Below are 18,998 nucleotides of genomic sequence, written 5' to 3'. Positions count from 1 at the left end.
AATCCATCGAAGTGTAATCACAAACCAAAGCAGAAATTGCTGGAAAATGGACAACCAAAGTCGAAGGAATATTGTCTTTTGGAAAGGACAGTTTACCTGTTACCTCCTCGATGCCAGCTGTCCAGTCCGGCTGCATTGGTCACATGTCCAGGAGCAGGCATACGAACCAGTCCAAGTTCAGCTGAAGTTGGGCAGCCTGCCGCTGCCCCAAAAGCAGATTCTCTTGGCATGCCTGCAGGGAAATCAAGGGTTTGGAGGTAACAAAAGTAAGTATTGAATTGCTTTATGAGAAAAAAAGAACAAAATATTAAATCAAATGTATCGTGTATATGGAGGATAATTGCGTAGAAGCAAAAATTGCAGCCAGGTCCAAGAATTAGAGCTAAAAGCAAAGGGGAGTAATTGAGGGAGAGAAAATGTTTGACAAAAATAATACCTGTTGTTGGGAAGTGGTATGTCTGCATTTGTGAACCCAAGGAAGGCCCAAAATGCCGGCTTGTCACGGAAGGCGGGCCTGGCCCTCTCCAACTGGCATTCACAGCATGGTTCCCCACACCCACCGCCCCAGAGGCAACCTGGTAAGAGTAATGTTGCTGTCCCAAGGGCAATCTGGGCATTGTAGTCATGCTCCCAGAACAAGGTGTATAGCCTTGATGCTGCTGCAATATGATCGGCTGGTTCAGGATCTCTCGCCGAAGCTGAGGCATCATTTGGCCATTCAACAACAGTGGCTGGAAAGTAATGAGCGTAAAAGCTTTAAGGCATGACAAATTTGTCCAACAATCTTAATCTTTTCAACATCTTACCACGTAAACTTGCTGCAAAGAGTGCTTGGTCTGTGACTAAGTGGCAATCTAGTACCAAATACACACACAGAGAAAAGAGATGTAGTAGAGAGGGGGAGAGGCATCAAAGGTGAAGTTGTATCTGTGATATCTAAATGGTCCCCATACCAATTCACGTGACCCATTTTCCTTTCTGCCATCTGAGCATCAACGTGACCAAAACAAGGAATGTGTGTGGAGGGGTAATACAAGTCTTCAATGAAGACAAACATCGTTCTGCATTGTACTGTCGAGACCCCGCTATTCATGGACCCCGTGTATTGGTGGGTCATAAAGTGTGGCCTGCTTTGACATTCCGCTCTTTACACATTGTATTTTTGTTTTGTTTGTTTACACTTCAGAACTGGACTCCTCTATCCACCTAGGAAATTGGAAATCAGCCAACATCACAGCATGACATAAAAAGGTGGAAAAATGGATCCCCTTAACTACAGCCCAATTTGCTCACTGTACTTCCAATCAGCAGCAAGGTCATGGAATCTATCATCGCAGTTGACATAAAATCATTCCTTTTCTCCAACAGCCTCAACTCAGATCATCAATTCAGACAACTCAGATCATCAATGTCGTAACATTCGCGGATCCCGACATTCATGGCAACCTTCAGGAACGTATCCCCTGCGAATAGCGGGGTCCGACAGTATATGCAAATATGACTAAATTATTCATTGCCAGTCAGATCACAATGTTCCACTTCAAGTGATGAAGATTCGGCACAGACATGGGAGAGGGAGAGGATGCAATAAAATTCTATACTCAGCTCTGCTTGGTCAATTATATTCACAAGTATAGGTTTATGAAGGAGCTACATTTAAAAAAGGTGTAAGGGAAACAAAGTAGATGTGAAACAAATAAAAAAAGGAAGATGGACACGGTTACATATCGTTAGGAGGTATTCCACAATAAGGCAAAGATAAATTTATCATCTTGAAAGAATGGAGCAAGAGACACATAAACGACAATTACACAAGCAAGAAAAAAAAGGGGAATGGCAGAGTGGAGGTAAACACAAAGTCTGGACAAAAACAAATACAACAATTAATGGGTTTGAAGGAAAACAAACACCTGGTAACCCTCTCCTGGCTAAACATATAATATTCAGGATGATGGCACACCTCAACTCCCTTGTTCCTCGCTTCTTCTGTCTCTGGAACCAGCTTCCAGAGGCTGTTCTTTCCCACTCTTCCTCTCAGGGCTTTAAACAGGCAGTGCACCGCCACCTCATGTCATCACCCATTGTGACACCTGATCTTTATGACCCCCATTAACCCTCTGCCAACTCTCACCTTTCCTAATTCAATCCTCTACCTTGATGATTTCAGTGTTTACTCTCTTTCTCTCTCTCTTCCAGTTTGTTTATCCCTTTGTGAGTTGTGCCCAATTGTTGCCCTGCTACCCTGTCAATTTAATCCTGCTTTTCCATCAGCCTTGCTCTTGCAGAAAAAAATAAATAAATAAACAAAAAAAACCAAATGCAACTTTCTCTGGTGCTAAAATTGAATCACAGTAAAAACTTAGTTGTGAGACGACAGGCACTGAGCTCAATTCAAAAAGAGCTCTGCACCCACAATCACCGTCCTTCAATTGTGTAAGTGTCTTCGATTCATGCTGCAGATAAATTAGACTTAAGATAAGGACACTCGCGCACAACAAACAAATTGATGTCTGCAATTTGATAACACGAGATCCTACATCTGTAATCCATGGTTTCTGCGTTGCAATGCAAGCATTATATAGTAAAGAAACTGGACTTCACAAAAATCTAGTCTTAGTTGGGCAGATCCATATTGCACCACCACCGACACCCCTCGAAGTAGAAATAATAATAATTTTTTAAAAGGTCAAATGATGAGCAGCTATTGAAAAGTACCTGTCCTGGTGCTGGTGGTTTCTGGACGTAGCTTGGAACGGGAGGGTTTCTACAGTGTCCAAGTGCTGTTGGGATCATTGGCCTGCCATGTGCCACGAGCTACAAGTCAAAATAAAATAAAATTAAAAAAAACACCAAGCCAATAAAGAAAAGGCCGCCACGCATGTTTCGGGCAAAGGTTCAACACCATGGTCATAATACCAATCCTGTCCATACATGCTTCTTCTTATGATAAATATAAATTAAGAATATTCATACATATCTTCCTTTTGCACTTTATTCACTCTCCAGTTACCTGCCTCTGCTGCGCCTGCAAACGCTGCTGCACCTGCCTTCTAAGCTGGACATTTCCACCAACGGGTGCAGCAAGCATCCTTTGAGAGTTGCTGCTCGACATTGCCTGCATGAGTTATGAAAAAATATTATTTGTATCCATGCAATACACACTGCAACACTGTGCAGCTGTGGACACTTACAGTGACACATGCACCCCCAAAATAAAGTTTGCACAAAGGACCATAATCAGAGGAAAGCCGAGTCGTCACGTGACGAGACGAGACGCTTACCTGGAGAAACTTGTCGATGCCAAGTGCATGGTCGATCTTGGTGAGCTCCTCCTCATCTACACTGCTTAGCAGCGAGTCAAGGTATTGAAAAAGTGCATTATTGGTAACTTGAGTCTCCCCACCTGCCTGTGTCCAAAGCAGCTCGTCCAATGATACCGGAAATTCCACCCTTGGTGGGCACATTCGGTCAAACATTTCAGCAAATGATAACAACCAAGCTATTTAATATAACCTGCATATGGGATGAAACGAGGCTTGCCGTGTCAAGAGTCGTCAGAGTTTAAAATGGTACGATTTATGTTCCTGAAACTGGAACTGCCCATGGTGGCATCACTCAATTATCATTAATATAAATAAAAAACATTATCGACATGTGAGGACGTGAAGGAATTCAAACTTACATCATATTTGTGCATGTCGCAAAGGGCAGGATGTAAAATAAATCAATAAATCACTGCTTAAATTATTTTTTCTCAAATTGCTTAAATTGTTGGGAAAAAGCTTTCTTTTGCCGTGCTGTGGAGAGTGATGAGACAAAAATAAATGATAATAAAACTAAAATGCAATACGAAAACATGGACAGGCTGAGCTTCCATGAGTTTCAATAACTGCATTAAAAATGTACAGGGTCAGAATGAAAGGAGAATCGAGAGAAATCAATTTGAAATAGCAGGAATGTGATGGAATTGACCACTGCCTTAAACGTTGACAATTCCTTACGAGGCAGATTTTATATTTCAAGTATTTTTAGATACGCAACTCTCAAGAGACTGGTTTGGAGAAACAAACTAAACGTTCAAACTTAACACAGTTGCGGTTTTGGAAAGACCCCGGGGAATTACAGTGTCTTCAGAAAGTATTCACACCCCATGACATTTTCACTTTTTTGTGCTACAGCCTGAATTTAAAATGGATTAAATCTAAATTTGTCACTGATCTACACATAATACCCAACAATGACGAAGTGCAATATTTTTTTTCCAGAAATATACACAAATTAATTAAAAATGAAAAGCTGAAATGTCTTGCATCATGAAGTATTCAACCTCGCTGCTATGGCACTGCAAATCGAGATCAGGTGCATCCAATTTCCTTAGATCATTCTTGAGATGTCTCCAAAACTTGATTGGAGTCCACCTTTGGCCAATTCGAATTGATTGGACATGATTTAGAAAGAAACACACCTTTCTACATAAGGTCCCATAGTTGACAGTGCATGTCAGAGCAGATACTCTGCCATAAAGTCCAACAAACTGTCCGTAGAACTCCACAAGAGAATTGTGAAGACATAGATCTGGGGAAGGGTACAAAACAATTTCTAGAGTGGTGAAAGTTCCCAAGAATACAATGAGCTCCATAATTAGGAAATGAAGGACATACGGAACGACCCAGACTCTTCCTAGAGCTGGCTGTCCGACCTAACTGAGCAACCTGACAAAAAGGACCTTTGTCAGGGAGGTGACCAAGAACCAAATGGCCACTCTGACAGAACTACAGGGTTCCTTGGCTGAGACAGAAGAACCTGCTGGAAGGGCAACAGTCTCTGTTGCACTTAACAAATCTAGGCATTATGGGAGAGTGGCCAGACGGAGGCCACTCCTGAGAAAAAGTCACATGACAGCATGCCTGGAGTTTGCAAAAAGGCACGTGAAAGACTCTGAGAGCACGAGGCAAAATATTCGCGAGTCTGACGAGATGAAAATTGAACTCCTTGGCCTGAATACAAAGCGCTACGTCTGACGGAAACCAATCAGCGGCAGGGACTGGGAGACTCGTCGGGATAGAGGGAACAATTAATGGAGCCAAATACAGTCAAACGCTTGAGGAGAACCTGCTTCAGAGTACAAAAGACCGAAGACTGCAGCGAAGATTTATGTTCCAACAGAACAATGACCTCAAGCATACAGCCAAAGCAACACTGGAATGGCTTCAGACCAAGAACATGAAAGTCGTTGAGTGGGCTAAAGCCCATACTTGATTCCCATAAAGAATCTGTGGAAAGATTTGAAGATTGCTGTTCACCGACGCTCCCCATCCAACTTGACAGATCTTAAGCAAATCTGTAAGGAAGAATGGGAGAAAATCCCCAAATCCAGATGTGCAAAGCTGATACAGACATACCCAAGAAGACTCAAAGCTGTAATCGCCACCAAAGGCGCTTCGACAAAGTACGAACTCAGGGGGCTGAATACTTATGTAAATTCGATATTTCTTTGTTTCATATTCAGTAAATTTGTAAAAGATTTCTAAAAACACATTTTCACTTTATCATTATGGGGTATTTTGTGGAGATCAATGACAAAAAAATTTAAATGTAATCTTATATATTATTTCCGAGTTTGTGGTTTCGTGTCGCGCTATCTTCGACTTTGTTCTGCGCTCGAGTAACGTGATATTTGGCTTACATTATCTCAAAGACCATATGAGGTGCATGGTACAAAAAAAAGTAAATAAAATGGTTCTGAAACAGTGAAATCGTGCCAAGAAGTACTTTGAACATTGTATAAGGGCTAAAGATCTTTCTCATGTGACACTGCATCTTCTTGTAAATACGTGCATAATTTAAACAAAGACCTGTTTGTAACCTGCCTGCACGTCTCTTTCCTCCATTGGTTAGACGTAGTATGTAATAAGTAGACGCGAGTTCACCCCACTGGTTCGCTATGGTCCGACTCACCGATGTCCCACTTAGGGTTCTGCTCGGCCGTACCTATTTGATAAATTAAATAAGGGTGGGGCGTCGAGAGCACAGTTTCCCATCTGGTGTGGGGGGGGAGGAGGAGGGGGTGGCATTAATTCACCAGAAAGATAACGTGGGATTTGGATGTAAGGACCCTACCAGAATTAACCGTCTCAGATGGCACCTGTAGTTGTTTAGCAATTCATTCTGCCATGGAGTTATCTGCGGCCCATCGACTTTCGGGCCAAAGGTCGGGAAGCAGGGCCGAGAGATGCCACTCCTGACCCCGCTGGGCAAACACATAACAATAATAAAAAAATATATTTTTAAGTTATCGAATCGATTTCCTCACCTATTAACATTCCCTCCAGTGCCAACATCTGCTGCCATTGCGCTATCACAATGACAAGCCCCAGTGCCCCCGCTGCAATTGGTGAGATGATAGGGCCTTCCCAATGCTTGCTCCACGGAACCTGAAAAGTACGAGACAAAACGACAATAAAATGGCTTCAACCATTCCAAAAACATTGCACAGTCTCAACATTCAGTACGTTTAGTTAGGTAAACAATCCGTTTTGGACTTCTGGTTCCATGACATAGGGAACCACCTGCTTCGCTGTAAAACTCACCTTCAGGTGAGCCAGAGTTGTGATCCAACACAAAAAGGCTTTAAGATATCAATTTTGAATGGTGGGTAGGTTTGCAGCTATCTCTTGGACCATTTCCGGGCGACTGGGCCTGAGCACGTCTTGCAGTGCCTCCTTCCACTTCATCAAAGACAAGATCAGTCATGTCGTTGTCATCATTTCCTCCCTGTGTTGTTGGTTGTGTTTTTGTCCAATTTCCGGTCTTTAACTGTACCTTGTTGTGATGTATTGTCAAATTTGTGTCCCTGCGATTGTCTGGCCAATCGCCATGGCCTCAGAAAGTGGGCATGCAAACTCTGTCTCTGCTCTGATACCTCTCTGATACTTATATTTTTTTATCCCATGTTGTGCTTTCACATCCCTCAAATTTATCTTATTCCCCCCACCTCGCTTCAAATTTATCTTATTCCCCCCACCTCGCTTCAAAAAAAAATAATTTTTTCACTCCAAAAATAAAAAATAAAAATAAATCACGAAATCTTTCCACCTGTATTTCCTTCCTTCATCCAGTCTTTATCTCTTCCTTTCTCAATACCTCCCAATTGAAGTAACATTCATCTGAATTGAATCAATTTGGCTTCTTATGTTTCAAGCTTTTCATTTTGAAAAAGCTTTAAAACCTATTTTAAAAGTTTTAAAACCTATACATTAAAAAAAAGCTTTTAAAGTAATTAACTTTTAATTACTTTAAAAGCTTAAACATTTTTGAAATGCTTCAATTGCAATATTTCTCTGTCAGGAACAACCCCACATTGTTCTTTATCACAATCTATTCTGCTTCTTCTTCACAAAATTTCTTTCCACAACCTGTCACTCACAAATGCTCGGTCCACTGACCATCACCTATCGCCCTCCACCACCAATAGCACTACTTTCCTCCATGCCTTCAACAACCATTTATCTCACCCCTCCCGTGATATCTGTCTCTGTATATCAAAATTGGGAATCATGAGAACTCCAGTTTGCAGAGATTGCCTCCATACAACAATCGACTCAGCTTCACGTCAATTAATGGTGTCAAACCCTCCGGAGCAACACCCAACCACAACCCTCATCATTTCCTATATGCCAAAGTCATCCCAACCCTACCCCTTCCCTGTCTCAAAACTTCAGCATCTCTCCACCTCAAGTTCTCCATTTCTGCCTTCCCCCAATCCCACCATTTCCCCTCACCCCACTCCCCCACAGCTCACATCACCTCACGCTGTTGTCAATGCCCGAGTGTTCAATTTTGATTATTAACCTCCGCCATCGAAAATTTGCAACTTTTTTTTCAACAAAATTTCGATTTTTTTTTGCATTTCTACATGTTTAAGTGATTTCCAACCCCCCCCCCCTGACCCCCAAAAAAATTTGTTAGCAAAAAAAAAAATTTTTGCAAACGTTTTTTCAACAAAGTTTCGAATTTTTTTTTTTTTGCATTTCTACATGTCATAAGTGATTTCCAACAAATAACATGCCAAAATTATAATTGCGGCTGATTTTGGAACTTCAGGTGGATATACCCACGTAAAATCAATTTCTGTCTCAAGGAATCTCGTTATGACGAATGAATTGAGTATGTAAAAGTTAAAAGTAAAAGGGAAAGTTGCAAACTATAACTCTGTGAGCACTGTTGACGTCAAATTGAATGAATAGGATATCAGGTTCACTTGAGTGACCTAGCAGTATTGGCGGCGGATGTTTTGCACTCTACTGAGTGCTCCACCTCTAGTTGACCTTGGTTTTGCCAGTGTCTGTAATCATCCGTTAAGTTTTGGTATTAAATAATCCATCAATGTGTGTGTGCGTGTGCGTGTGTGCGCGTGCATGTGCGTGTGTCTCCTCCATAACCACAAAACCATGAAACCGAGTGGCCCAAAACTTTGCATGCACACGAAAGGAACTCCGAATGAGTACATGCATGAAAACCAAGTATTTGGGTGAATTTAAACAACCCTTTTGAAGATAATTAATGGCTCACCTTCATGAAAGGCTTGTCCTTGGTTAGCCGAACTTCAACTCGTGGGTCTTTAGTCACCATTTTGATTCGGCAGACTCAAAAAGCCTTGCGTTCGAAACACGATCTACCCTCATGGACTAATTAAAGTATACAATCGAAATACGATTTTGGATTTGAGGATCGGATCTCGTGAACTAAATACCGGGCGTAGTGGCGTGCGCCTGTAATCAGGCTACTCGGAGGCTTGGGTTGGAGGATCGCTTGAGGACGGGTGCTCTGCGCTGGGCCGCGCTATGAGAGAGTGTCGGGCAGCCCGGAATCATGACGAAACCCAATCCTTATCCCTGTGTCGTAAGAGGTGACTGGGGGTGCGTCAGGAAGGGCATCCGGCGTAAAACCTGTGCCAAATCAGGATGCGGATCATAACGGATGATCCGCTGTGGCGACCCCTAACGGGAGCAGCCGAAAGAAGAACAACATCTCGTGGACTAAATAAATGTCAAAATCAGGATTGAAATCTGAAAATGTGAAGAAATTGCCCATTATTATAACTAAGCATACAAGTATATTTATTTAAGGAAGGTGATGCTTCCACCTTCTCCACATTTACACAACATGTGAAATTGCCAAAGTATTAAAACTTAACTTTTTCTCCTGTTCTGACAATTATATTGAGTGAAGAAAAGACCAAGAGATATTCCCGGTGAAATGTCATCGAGTGCAGCAAAAATAGGAGAGAGGGAGAGAGGGAGGGAAAGGGTGGAGGTAGGAGGGAGGGAAAGGGTGGAGGTAGGAGGGAGGGAAAGGGTGGAGGTAGGAGGGAGGGAGGGGAAGGGAGGGAAAGGGTGGAGGTAGGAGGGAAGGAAAGGGTGGAGGTAGGAGGGAGGGAGGGAAAGGGTGGAGGTAGGAGGGAGGGAAAGGGTGTCCTGGATACGCACATATCTAAATCTGCCAATGAATCTGCACACAGAAACAATGTGTGTTTGTGCATCAATCCACAGCTTTTGACCTGAGACCCGGCACCTTTTGCTAGGTGGCCAGAGCATGAGTATGAAGACAAAAATAAGTACTTTACTGTATTTTAGAAGGAACCTTGTCATTGTATCATCAAATATCATGTAAACAAATCTATTTTCTCCCCTTTGCTTTGCCTCTGCCACACAGCACGACAGGTAATTACAAACTCATAACAAATAAAACATATTTAACAAGAAAGAGCAATCAGAGATTCCAGATGTGTGTGTGTGTGTGTGTGTGTGTGTGTGTGTGTGTGTGTGTGTGTGTGTGTGTGTGTGTGTGTGTGTGTGTGTGTGTGTGTGTGTGTGTGTGTGTGTGTGTGTGTGTGTAAAGTGAAGAGCACGAAGGTGAGGGGGGGGGCGGGGAGATTAGAAATGACACTTTTGATGTTTGTCGAGGTATACTCTTTGTATGGATGAGCCGTTTGTAGTGCGAACACAGATGATGAAACTAAATCAGGGTAGGGCATTTCACTACTGCTCATAAACGACTGCTTAATGCTTTCAAAGTGCACGGCTTCCACCTTTCTTCATTGTGAAGGTGGACAGAGAAAAGTGTATGATAGCAATGCATTTGAGAAGGTCAAGGTGTATCAAATTGTAATAGCCCTGCGTAAGCAGTACCCTGGATCTGACGAGTTGAACTTGCCGAGAGTAGAGTCATTCTCGGCACGTCTGCTCTATGACTTCCGCTAACAGTACGACCTTCATGGCCAAGCCATGCTCTTTCCATATTTGGCATGCACATGGGCTGTGGGATCCCTTCTGACACTGCAACAGGATTGGAGCACACCATCGTGTAAGACAGGAAATAGAAATTTTAAAAAGATCACAGGCCAAAAGTTAGAATAAAATAAAAGAGACAAGAAAACAACAGTGATGATAAAACATTCCAGGCCTTAAACACTTCACCACAAAATGCAATAAGAGGATCAACACCAGCCCAAGGCAGGTTAACAAAAAAGAATGCCGATCACATAAAACTCTTACATTTTTATTCACATTTATGATCCAAAAAATTCACCACGTAATGTGTTCATGATAGATTGTCTTGTATGAATGATAATACATGCTTGTGTGTTATAAATACTATTTTGGTTACATACACTTTGACATTCTGCCCATCACTTTAAGATACCTTTTTAAGATGGCACCAACTTCAATAATTGGTTGAAACACTTAATTTGGAGTAAAACAAAAGAAGAACTAGAACGGCACTCGGTAGAGAGCACACCTCTGCCAGGCTGAACAGTATACGTTTTGGATCCACCTGATAGACCGGATATGAATCCAGACCTGACCAAAATCAAATTGGCTTGTTCTCATCACCGAACCAACTCATCCACCAAGTTTTGTCATAACTCGTACATAACTGTTTGAAATATCATGCTATACATCGTTTTTGGCCCCAATCTCTCAATGGTGAAGAATCAATTAAACAATTTTTAAAACTTCTCGTATCTGGATCCGGATCCAGATCTTCACCAAAATATAATCAATTCGTCCTTGTCACACACCCAACCTGTCGACTAAGCTCCATCCGAAACTACCACAACTTTTTCAGATAGTGTTATATGTCGTTTTTAGCCCCATCACTCAATGGTGAAGAATCACTCAAATTGTAGTATCCACATCTTCACCAAAACATAAAATTTATGTGCTTGTCTCACACCCAAATTGTCCACCAAATTTAGTCCAAATCCATCCACAACTTTATGAGATATTGTGCTCAGACAGACAGACAGACAGATAGGGGTGAAAACAACCTGCACACACCTTCGGTGGCAGAAGTAAACATAGGGGCAATACCCCTGGGCACACACCTGGTCAAACCTGGATAAGATTACCAAGTAACCACCGGTAGGCATGAATGATGCACAAGTATATAACAGAGAAGAAAGTAAATACCTCTGGAATTTATTTTTAATGCCGTGAAAAGCTTTGGTACATCACGGGTGATAAAGGTTGTGATTAAGTTTCATCAAAATTGTGTGCGGAGTTTCAGAAAAGAAAGCAAATATATATTTGGGGTGGCAACCTCCTCCCCCCTCCCCTCTGTAGAACCCCTTGGACCCCAATTTTTTTTTCATGATATGAACAAACTTTAGTATGTCACAGGTGACAAAGGTTGTGGTCAAGTTTCATCAGAATGGATGTGTAGTTTCTGAGAAGAAAGCAAATGCATATTTTGGGGGGCAACCCCCCTCCCCTCCCACCATAAAACCATCGAGAACCTGATTGTCTTTTTAATGGTGTGAACAATCTTTTGTACATCATGGTTGATGAAGGTGGTGGTCAAGTTTCATTGGAATTGTGTGTGTGTAGTTTCTGAGAAGAAAGCAAATAACTCCTTTTGGGGGCAACATCCACCCCCCCCCCCAAAGACCCACTTAGACCTCAAATTTCATTAATGGCACGGACAAACTTTTAAACATCACAGATGATATGTTTAGTGTTGGCTTCATGGTTGATGGGCTTGGGATCCTAGAGTACAGAGTTCAAATCCCGCTCACCGGTTAAATTATTACCGGGTGGGGTCGACTTTGCCTGTCACCCTTCTGAGGTTGGCAAAGTGAGTACCAGCTTTCTGGAATGATTGAGCCATTTGAGTATCCTGCGTCAGAGTGGCGATCCGTCCAGGATTGTGCCCAATAGACAAGGAGACTGCTTCGGCAGCACCACCGATGCTCTGTACAGAGTATGGTCCCAATGGATGGATCCCGGGTGATGAAGGTTGTGGTCAGGTTTCAGCAAAATTGTGCATGTAGTTTTGGAGAAAAAAAGCAAATACATATTTTGTGGGGCAACCCCCCTGTAGACCTCCTTAAACCCCGATTTCATTCATGCCATGAACAATATTTTGTACATATTAGGGTTAGGGTTTAGGGTTAGAGTTGGGTGGATGATGGAAAGGCATTGGACATAGCATATCGAGACTTTAAGAAGGCATTTGATAAGGTACCACATCAGAGGTTGTTAGCCAAAGTGAGTGCTTGTGGAATGGCTGGTCAGGTAGCTAAATGGATTGCAAACTGGCTTAGAGGTAGGAAGCAAAGAGTGGCTGTGAGCAGGAGATGGTCTTGCAGGGAAGATGTAAGTAGCGGGGTTCCTCAGGGATCAGTCCTCGGACCATTACTATTCATTATTGACATCAACGATTTGGATAATGGGGTAAAGAGTAAGCTTTCCAAATTTGCAGATGACACAAAGCTTGGAGGTGAGGTGGATTGCAGAGGGGTGGTGATTAGATTCAGGAGAGCATTGATACTTGCAGAGATTGGGCAAAAGATTGGCAGATACAATTTAACCTGAGCAAGTGTAAGGTGTTGGGGATGGGAAAGAATGAAAACAGAGATTACAGGATGCAAGGGGTAATTTTGGAGCGTGTCACACAGGAGAAGGATCTGGGGGTGGTAATAGATACGGGAGGTAAGGAGGCAGCACAATGCCAAGCAACTATAGGAAGAGAAAATAGGGTTTTAGGTTGTATTCGGAGGGGAATCATTTATTTATAAATCAAATGAGGTTGTGTTAACATTGTACAGGAATTTAGTGAGGGCCCCATCTAAAATATTGTGTGCAGTTTTGGTCACCACAACTTAGGAAGGACATAGATGCCATAGAGAGGGTTCAGCGCAGGGCTACTAGATTGATTCCGGGCCAAGCTAGACTCAGCTATGAAGAGCGGCTGAAGGAGACAGGGCTTTACACACCAGAAAGGAGGCGGTTACGAGGAGATATGATAGAAATGTTTAAGATAATGAAAGGCATAGATAAAATAAGTGCAGATGAATTATTCAACAGAGTCGACACTGGTAGAACCAGGGGCCATAGCTTGAGAGTAAAGAAGAGGAGAGTTAAGACGGTAGTAAGGCAGGGGACTTTCACTCAGAGTAGTTAATGCATGGAATGGCCTCCCTGGAAAGGTAGTGCCAGCAGAAAAAGTAGATAAGTTTAAATTGGAATTAAAATAGGCACCTGGAAGTTTTAGAGATAGAGGGGTATAGGCATGTTGATAGGACTTTTAGGTAGTTTGAGCATTGATGGGTGATTGTGTACATGTGTATGGAGTGCTGTTGGTGGGGGTCTTGTCAAGGGGGGTTGTCTGGTTGAGGTTGTGTGTTTTTAACCAAGCCCATGCCCCCTCCCCTGAAGGGAAGAAAAGAAGAAAAAATACAAAAACTACAAACCGGGGACCCCCCCCCCCCCACCCCAAAAAAAAATTTTTTTAATCTTTTATTTCATTAATTACAAGCAAGGGAAAGAATGAAGAGGAAAAGATGAGGGGGAAGAGAGAGGAAGGGGATGAAAAACAGTAACCTGTAAGTAGCAGGGTTGAGATAGGTAGGGTTAATCAGGGTAGAAAAGATCACAGGTAAGGATAGGGAATAGGGGGATGACATGAGATGTCATGTCTCACCACCATGAGATGGTGGTGAACTGCTTGCTTGAAGCCCTGGAGCTTCTGCTCTACTGGAAGTTAGGAGAGATGTTAAAATGTCATAACCTTCTCCACCCCTTTTTCCTTCTCATAAGAACATGATTTTCTAAAGGAAGTGGGCAAAGAAATACACACTCACACTGCCCAGTGCCTGACGTTTGGACCGAGCTGCCAGTGCCAACTATCATGGCCTCAGTGACTCCACTACTAAGCCTGGCCTGGGAAGGTTCACAAAACGAACCTTGTCCACCATGAGGCCTAGAGCAAACCCCAATGTTTGAAGTGGCCCCAGCGATGGTTGAGCGGCTGCGCATGAGGCCAGGGCGTGGGAATGGCGCACCTTGGTTGGTGGGGAGGGGAGAGAGAGAGAGAGAGCGAGCATGAAAAGCCATCAATGATTTATTTTCCCAACTCCTCACAAAATGAACATCATAGTAACACATACATGTATCAATTTGCTTCTTCAAGTCTTTGGTTACTTTTGTAAGATTCTGAATGCAACTTGGTGAGCAGGTCATGGTCACACAAAGATTGAACAGAATGTCATACCAATGGGAGAGCAAGTAGCAGAAAGACTCCTGCCCATTGACCTTCGAACATTGCTAGCAAGGGAAAACGTGACCGGTGTGCACTGGGTTGTGTGCGATTCTGCCTCAAACACCCTGTCAAGGTCTTTATGGTTTTCTTCTCCCTCAGGTTTTTGCTGCAAAGGCTCTGTGTCATCGACCTGTTTCACACTATTCAAATTGCCAGGTTCCTGGAGAACAAGAAATGATAAACACAGATTTAACGTAGAATGTAGATTGACAAATGGTTCGTCTTTCACAAACAAGCAACTGATTATAATACAAAGGACGTTATACGTTTCATTATCAATTTATAGTTTGGGGTCACAGTTGTATCTTCTACGAGTCTCGTATCTGTATTAAGAATAAGAGAGAGAGAGAGAGAGAGAGTGTTAAATCAGGTTAAAAAATAATAATAATAATAATAATAATAATAATAAAACTTATACCTCGACTCGACAAGTTTTACTTTTTGAAGAAAATCACAAGGGTTAGTACAAAAGTAATAGTGGATAAGAGTTCAGGTGTGCCAATGAAAGGCTGCACAACGGAGGATGCCCAGTCAACTATGGAGTCAGAGTGGCCGTAATCTATTGTGTCAGAGTGGTAAGTGCTAAGGCCAGAATCTTGGGTTCCTGATGGAGAACCTTAGCAAGAGCCTAGGGTTCCAGGGAGGGGCTGTGTTGCGTGGAGGGGTGGGGGTTCTGTAGGGAGATTGTGGTAAGAAAAATCTGGTACGTATGACCACATAAATTAGATTACCCTCATAACAAGGAAAATGGCAGAGCAAGTCGTATTGTAAAATTTGCACTGAGGAGGCAGTGGGTGTTACATTGAAGATGAGCCAGTTTGTTGTGTAAAACCTCCCTGCTTGAGAGTCCGGGTGAGGATTTGGGAATAAAGACACAACTGGGAAGTGATTTGCGCTTTAGAAGGAAACATTACGGACTGTTTGGCCAGTGGACTGAAGGCCATGATGGCAAGATCGGCTGTGGAGCATTGGAGTAAGGTATAAGACCGCAGCCAATCTAAGCTTCGGAGGCCAATTTTGCCACGTGGTCGGTCCATGAGATGTCAAGGCTCAAGGTGTGGTCTACAAGTGCAAGAGACTGAACCTCTTTCGGGGTGACAGTAGGAAGGGACGGCCGGGAACATGGCGTACCCACAGAAGTGGATGGCCAATGAGCGGGACGCGTCGCCCAAAAAGGCTGCGGTGACAAAGTTTGCGAGGGCTGGAACTGCACCGAGGGCAGCAGTGCTAGCTCTGTAGTGCAAATTTCTTATTCTGGTTTTGCAGTAGTAATTCTGGCTTTACAGTTCAGCTCGGTTCTATTTTTGGAGTTGGAGATGCAGTTGAGATCAGATCTTCGTGGAGGCAGTATCCTTCTCATCACCATAATTCACCTCATCACCATCCTCTCGCCTTGTGCCACACCATCCGTGTGCAACACCAGCCTGCACGGACCCACTACTAGCTTGTGCCTTGCCTTAAGTCCTTGCTAGTTGCACATTAGTGAGCGAATCTCAGTATTTATTTTGGGGGCCATAGTTGGGTTAGACTTTAGCATTTTATTTCCTTTCATTGTACATAAGTGTGTGCCTCCATACTCCTCGTCCATGGAGCACCTGATCTGTTCCGATTATATTTTAACATCGCATCTCTCCAATCCCGTATACCATTAATAAATCAGTTTAATTGCAAAGAAAACGTTTTTTTTTCTTTTCAATCAAAATGGTTTATCCGGGGAGGTGTTTATAACACCTCGGGCTCAGAGTGGCAATTTTAAGGGACTCCTCTGACGAGATTGGCTATGGAGGCTAACTTATAAATGTGGTTTGCCGAAAAGAGAGACCCAAGAGTTTGAGTGACTGAACATCTTCAAGAGAATTGTTAAGAAAGCAAATGGGAGGATTTTCCAGACAGTCCTTTTGGAGAGAGAAAGAGAGAGAAAGAGAGAGAAAGAGAGAGAAAGAGAGAGAAAGAGAGAGAAAGAGAGAGAAAGAGAGAGAAAGAGAGAGAAAGAGAGAGAAAGAGAGAGAAAGAGAGAGAAAGAGAGAGAAAGAGAGAGAAAGAGAGAGAAAGAGAGAGAAAGAGAGAGAAAGAGAGAGAAAGAGAGAGAAAGAGAGAGAGAGAGAGAGAGAGAGAGAGAGAGAGAGAGAGAGAGAGAGAGAGAGAGAGAGAGAGAGAGAGAGAAAGTATGCAAGATGCATCAGAACTGATAGACATATTCCAAGTGTTTGACCAGCTTATGATTAAATCAAGGTCTGAATGGAGGAAAGAGGCTGGAGCCTGTCTCTCTGAAGGATGAGAGATGTCACAGCAGAGGGTGGAGTCATCAGCAAAGAGATAAAAAGGGTTTCCAGAGGTTCAGAGAAATAGTTGATTAAGATTAGGAATCTGACTGCACCCAGAACACTGCCTTGGTACACTCGAGGGTAAGAACTGACAGTGGAGTAATGGGATAGACACAAAAAGGCAAGATAATGAGCAGAGGAGAGAGAGGAGGGAAGGGAACACAGCAAATTGCAAGAGGGTTGGATTCGGAAGAATTGATGGGGGTAAGCGAAGATTGCAGGTAGGGATGGGGAACTGAAATAAAATAGTGGTGCACCACTTGCTCGAAGCCCTGGAATGAAGAGTGGGATTGCATAACCTCTGGAAGGTGGTTACATACAAAGGAGAAGAAAAGGGAAGGGGGTAGGGGAGAGTTGAGGCGTGCAGTTTGCCTGGATTTTGGAAGGTTAACAAGGATTTGGTTACTTAAGGAACTTGGAGTTGTGGTGAGGGCCAGAGAAAAAAAAGAAATAAAGAATAGGCAACAGACCTTGCTGCAACAAGAGAGGAACAAACCTTGTACTTCAGCCTTATCACGAGAGATTCCAGTAATGTTGAGAGCTTTAGATTCCACAGAATGCAGGAAAGTGATATACGATGGCACTATGGTGCAGGCCCACAGGAGAAAGCACTATTCCCCTGAGCTATGGACAAAGGCCGCATGGACTTGAGTTCAGATTTTTAAGTGGTGAAGCCGCTTCAATATTTGAGTATTTCCATCTGTCCGTACATCAAAAATGAAGCACCACCTTTCTGACATAGTGTTTTGATGAAAAATGGACCCTTTTGACTCTTTAGTCTACTGAGAACCCTTTGACATTTTAAGACCCCCCCCCCCCCCGAGACACTTAAGACCCTGAAAAACACTTAAAACCCAAAAGACCCAGAGGACACAAAATACCCAAAAATACCCTGAGGACCCAAAAGACCCTGTAGACCATTTAAGACAACTATAAATGGATGAGGTGTGTGTGTGCGTGTGTCGTGTTTTTTTGTGGAGTTCTACTGGACAATTCTAATGTGGAATGTGACACCAAAATAATCGTCATGACTTCCCTGAGTTGATTCGGCTGATTAACTGCAAAGAACCCAGAAAAATCCCGACATTTTAAATGCACGGCATGTTAAGGTTTATAGGGCAGCTTAATAGGTCCTTCCACAACATGGCATTCTATTTACAAAATAAACAACAAAAATAATGATAACATTGTAACAAACCATATATTAATCATTACAAATAACAAGTAGCGGAACATTCAAAGTACACCACCCCCATGCCAAATAAATAAATAATCCTCCAGCACGCAACATCGCTGGGGCACCTTCGGCACTCAGCAGAACATGGAGTCGGAATTGGGAGGGAGCGGTGTACAATAATTGACTGAATAATTGATTAATTGCATAATTAAAATAAATAAATAATAACCAATTTCTCAATCAATTGCTGAATACCAGAACTAAACCACCACTGTTTCATCCAAATCTGTAACTTTTTGAAAATTAATCGAAAAATGAACAATTAATCGATTAATTGATTAACCAATAAATCAAAAATACTCTTTATAGCCAAATCACTTGGTCACTGTCATGTCCAAATATCAGCTTCCGAGCTCAAAAGGTGCCTGAGATGTTGTGTAGATAAGAAATAAAATAAATAAGTAATTAATAAATCGATAATAATTAAGTAATTAATCAATTAATTGATTAATCCAAAAATCAAAAATAAAATTTTTGCCAAAGAACATTTTCACATTTGTCCTCAAATTTCAGCTTCCTAACTCAAAGGATAGCTGAGATATCACCCGGAAAGCAAGAAAGGAAATAATCAATTAATTCATTCATCAATAAATCAAAAATACTCTTTATAGCCAAATCACTTGGTCACTGTCATGTCCACATATCAGCTTCCTCGCTCAAAAGGTGCCTGAAATATTGCCAGGATAAAAAATAAAATAAATAAGTCAAAAATAAATCGATAATAATCAGTTAATTAATCATTTAATTGATTAATCAAAAAAATTAATAAATAAGATTACAGTTTTTGCCAAAGCACATCTTCACTTTTGTCCCCAAAATTTCAGCCTCCGAGC

The 18,998-nt window shown here is 42.3% G+C and overlaps 1 protein-coding gene across 7 annotated transcripts in view; it reads right to left on the bottom strand.

The window, feature by feature from the left end:
• Nucleotides 1-18,998, bottom strand: part of NCOA1 (nuclear receptor coactivator 1) — a 148,098-nt gene that overhangs the window by 16,107 nt on the left and 112,993 nt on the right. For 6 of the 7 annotated variants that reach the window (XM_085889677.1, XM_085889684.1, XM_085889709.1 and 3 more), the window contains 9 exons: nt 14,557-14,764; nt 14,147-14,347; nt 10,191-10,337; nt 6,314-6,434; nt 3,282-3,450; nt 3,011-3,115; nt 2,716-2,814; nt 437-731; nt 97-232 (listed from right to left, as the gene is read on the bottom strand). In XM_085889677.1, coding sequence (XP_085745803.1) covers nt 97-232; nt 437-731; nt 2,716-2,814; nt 3,011-3,115; nt 3,282-3,450; nt 6,314-6,434; nt 10,191-10,337; nt 14,147-14,347; nt 14,557-14,764 — 1,481 coding nt within the window. The remainder of the gene's footprint in view (nt 1-96; nt 233-436; nt 732-2,715; nt 2,815-3,010; nt 3,116-3,281; nt 3,451-6,313; nt 6,435-10,190; nt 10,338-14,146; nt 14,348-14,556; nt 14,765-18,998) is intronic. The other variant, XR_015060395.1, reaches the window with a different exon arrangement.

The sequence above is a fragment of the Eptatretus burgeri genome, chromosome 1, assembly GCF_056783735.1.
Source record: "Eptatretus burgeri isolate ZD-2024b chromosome 1, Ebu_testis_v1, whole genome shotgun sequence".
In the NCBI taxonomy this organism is placed as follows: domain Eukaryota; kingdom Metazoa; phylum Chordata; class Myxini; order Myxiniformes; family Myxinidae; genus Eptatretus; species Eptatretus burgeri.
The sequence above is the reverse complement of the archived record's forward strand: the minus strand, read 5'-3'. Positions and strand labels throughout refer to the sequence as shown.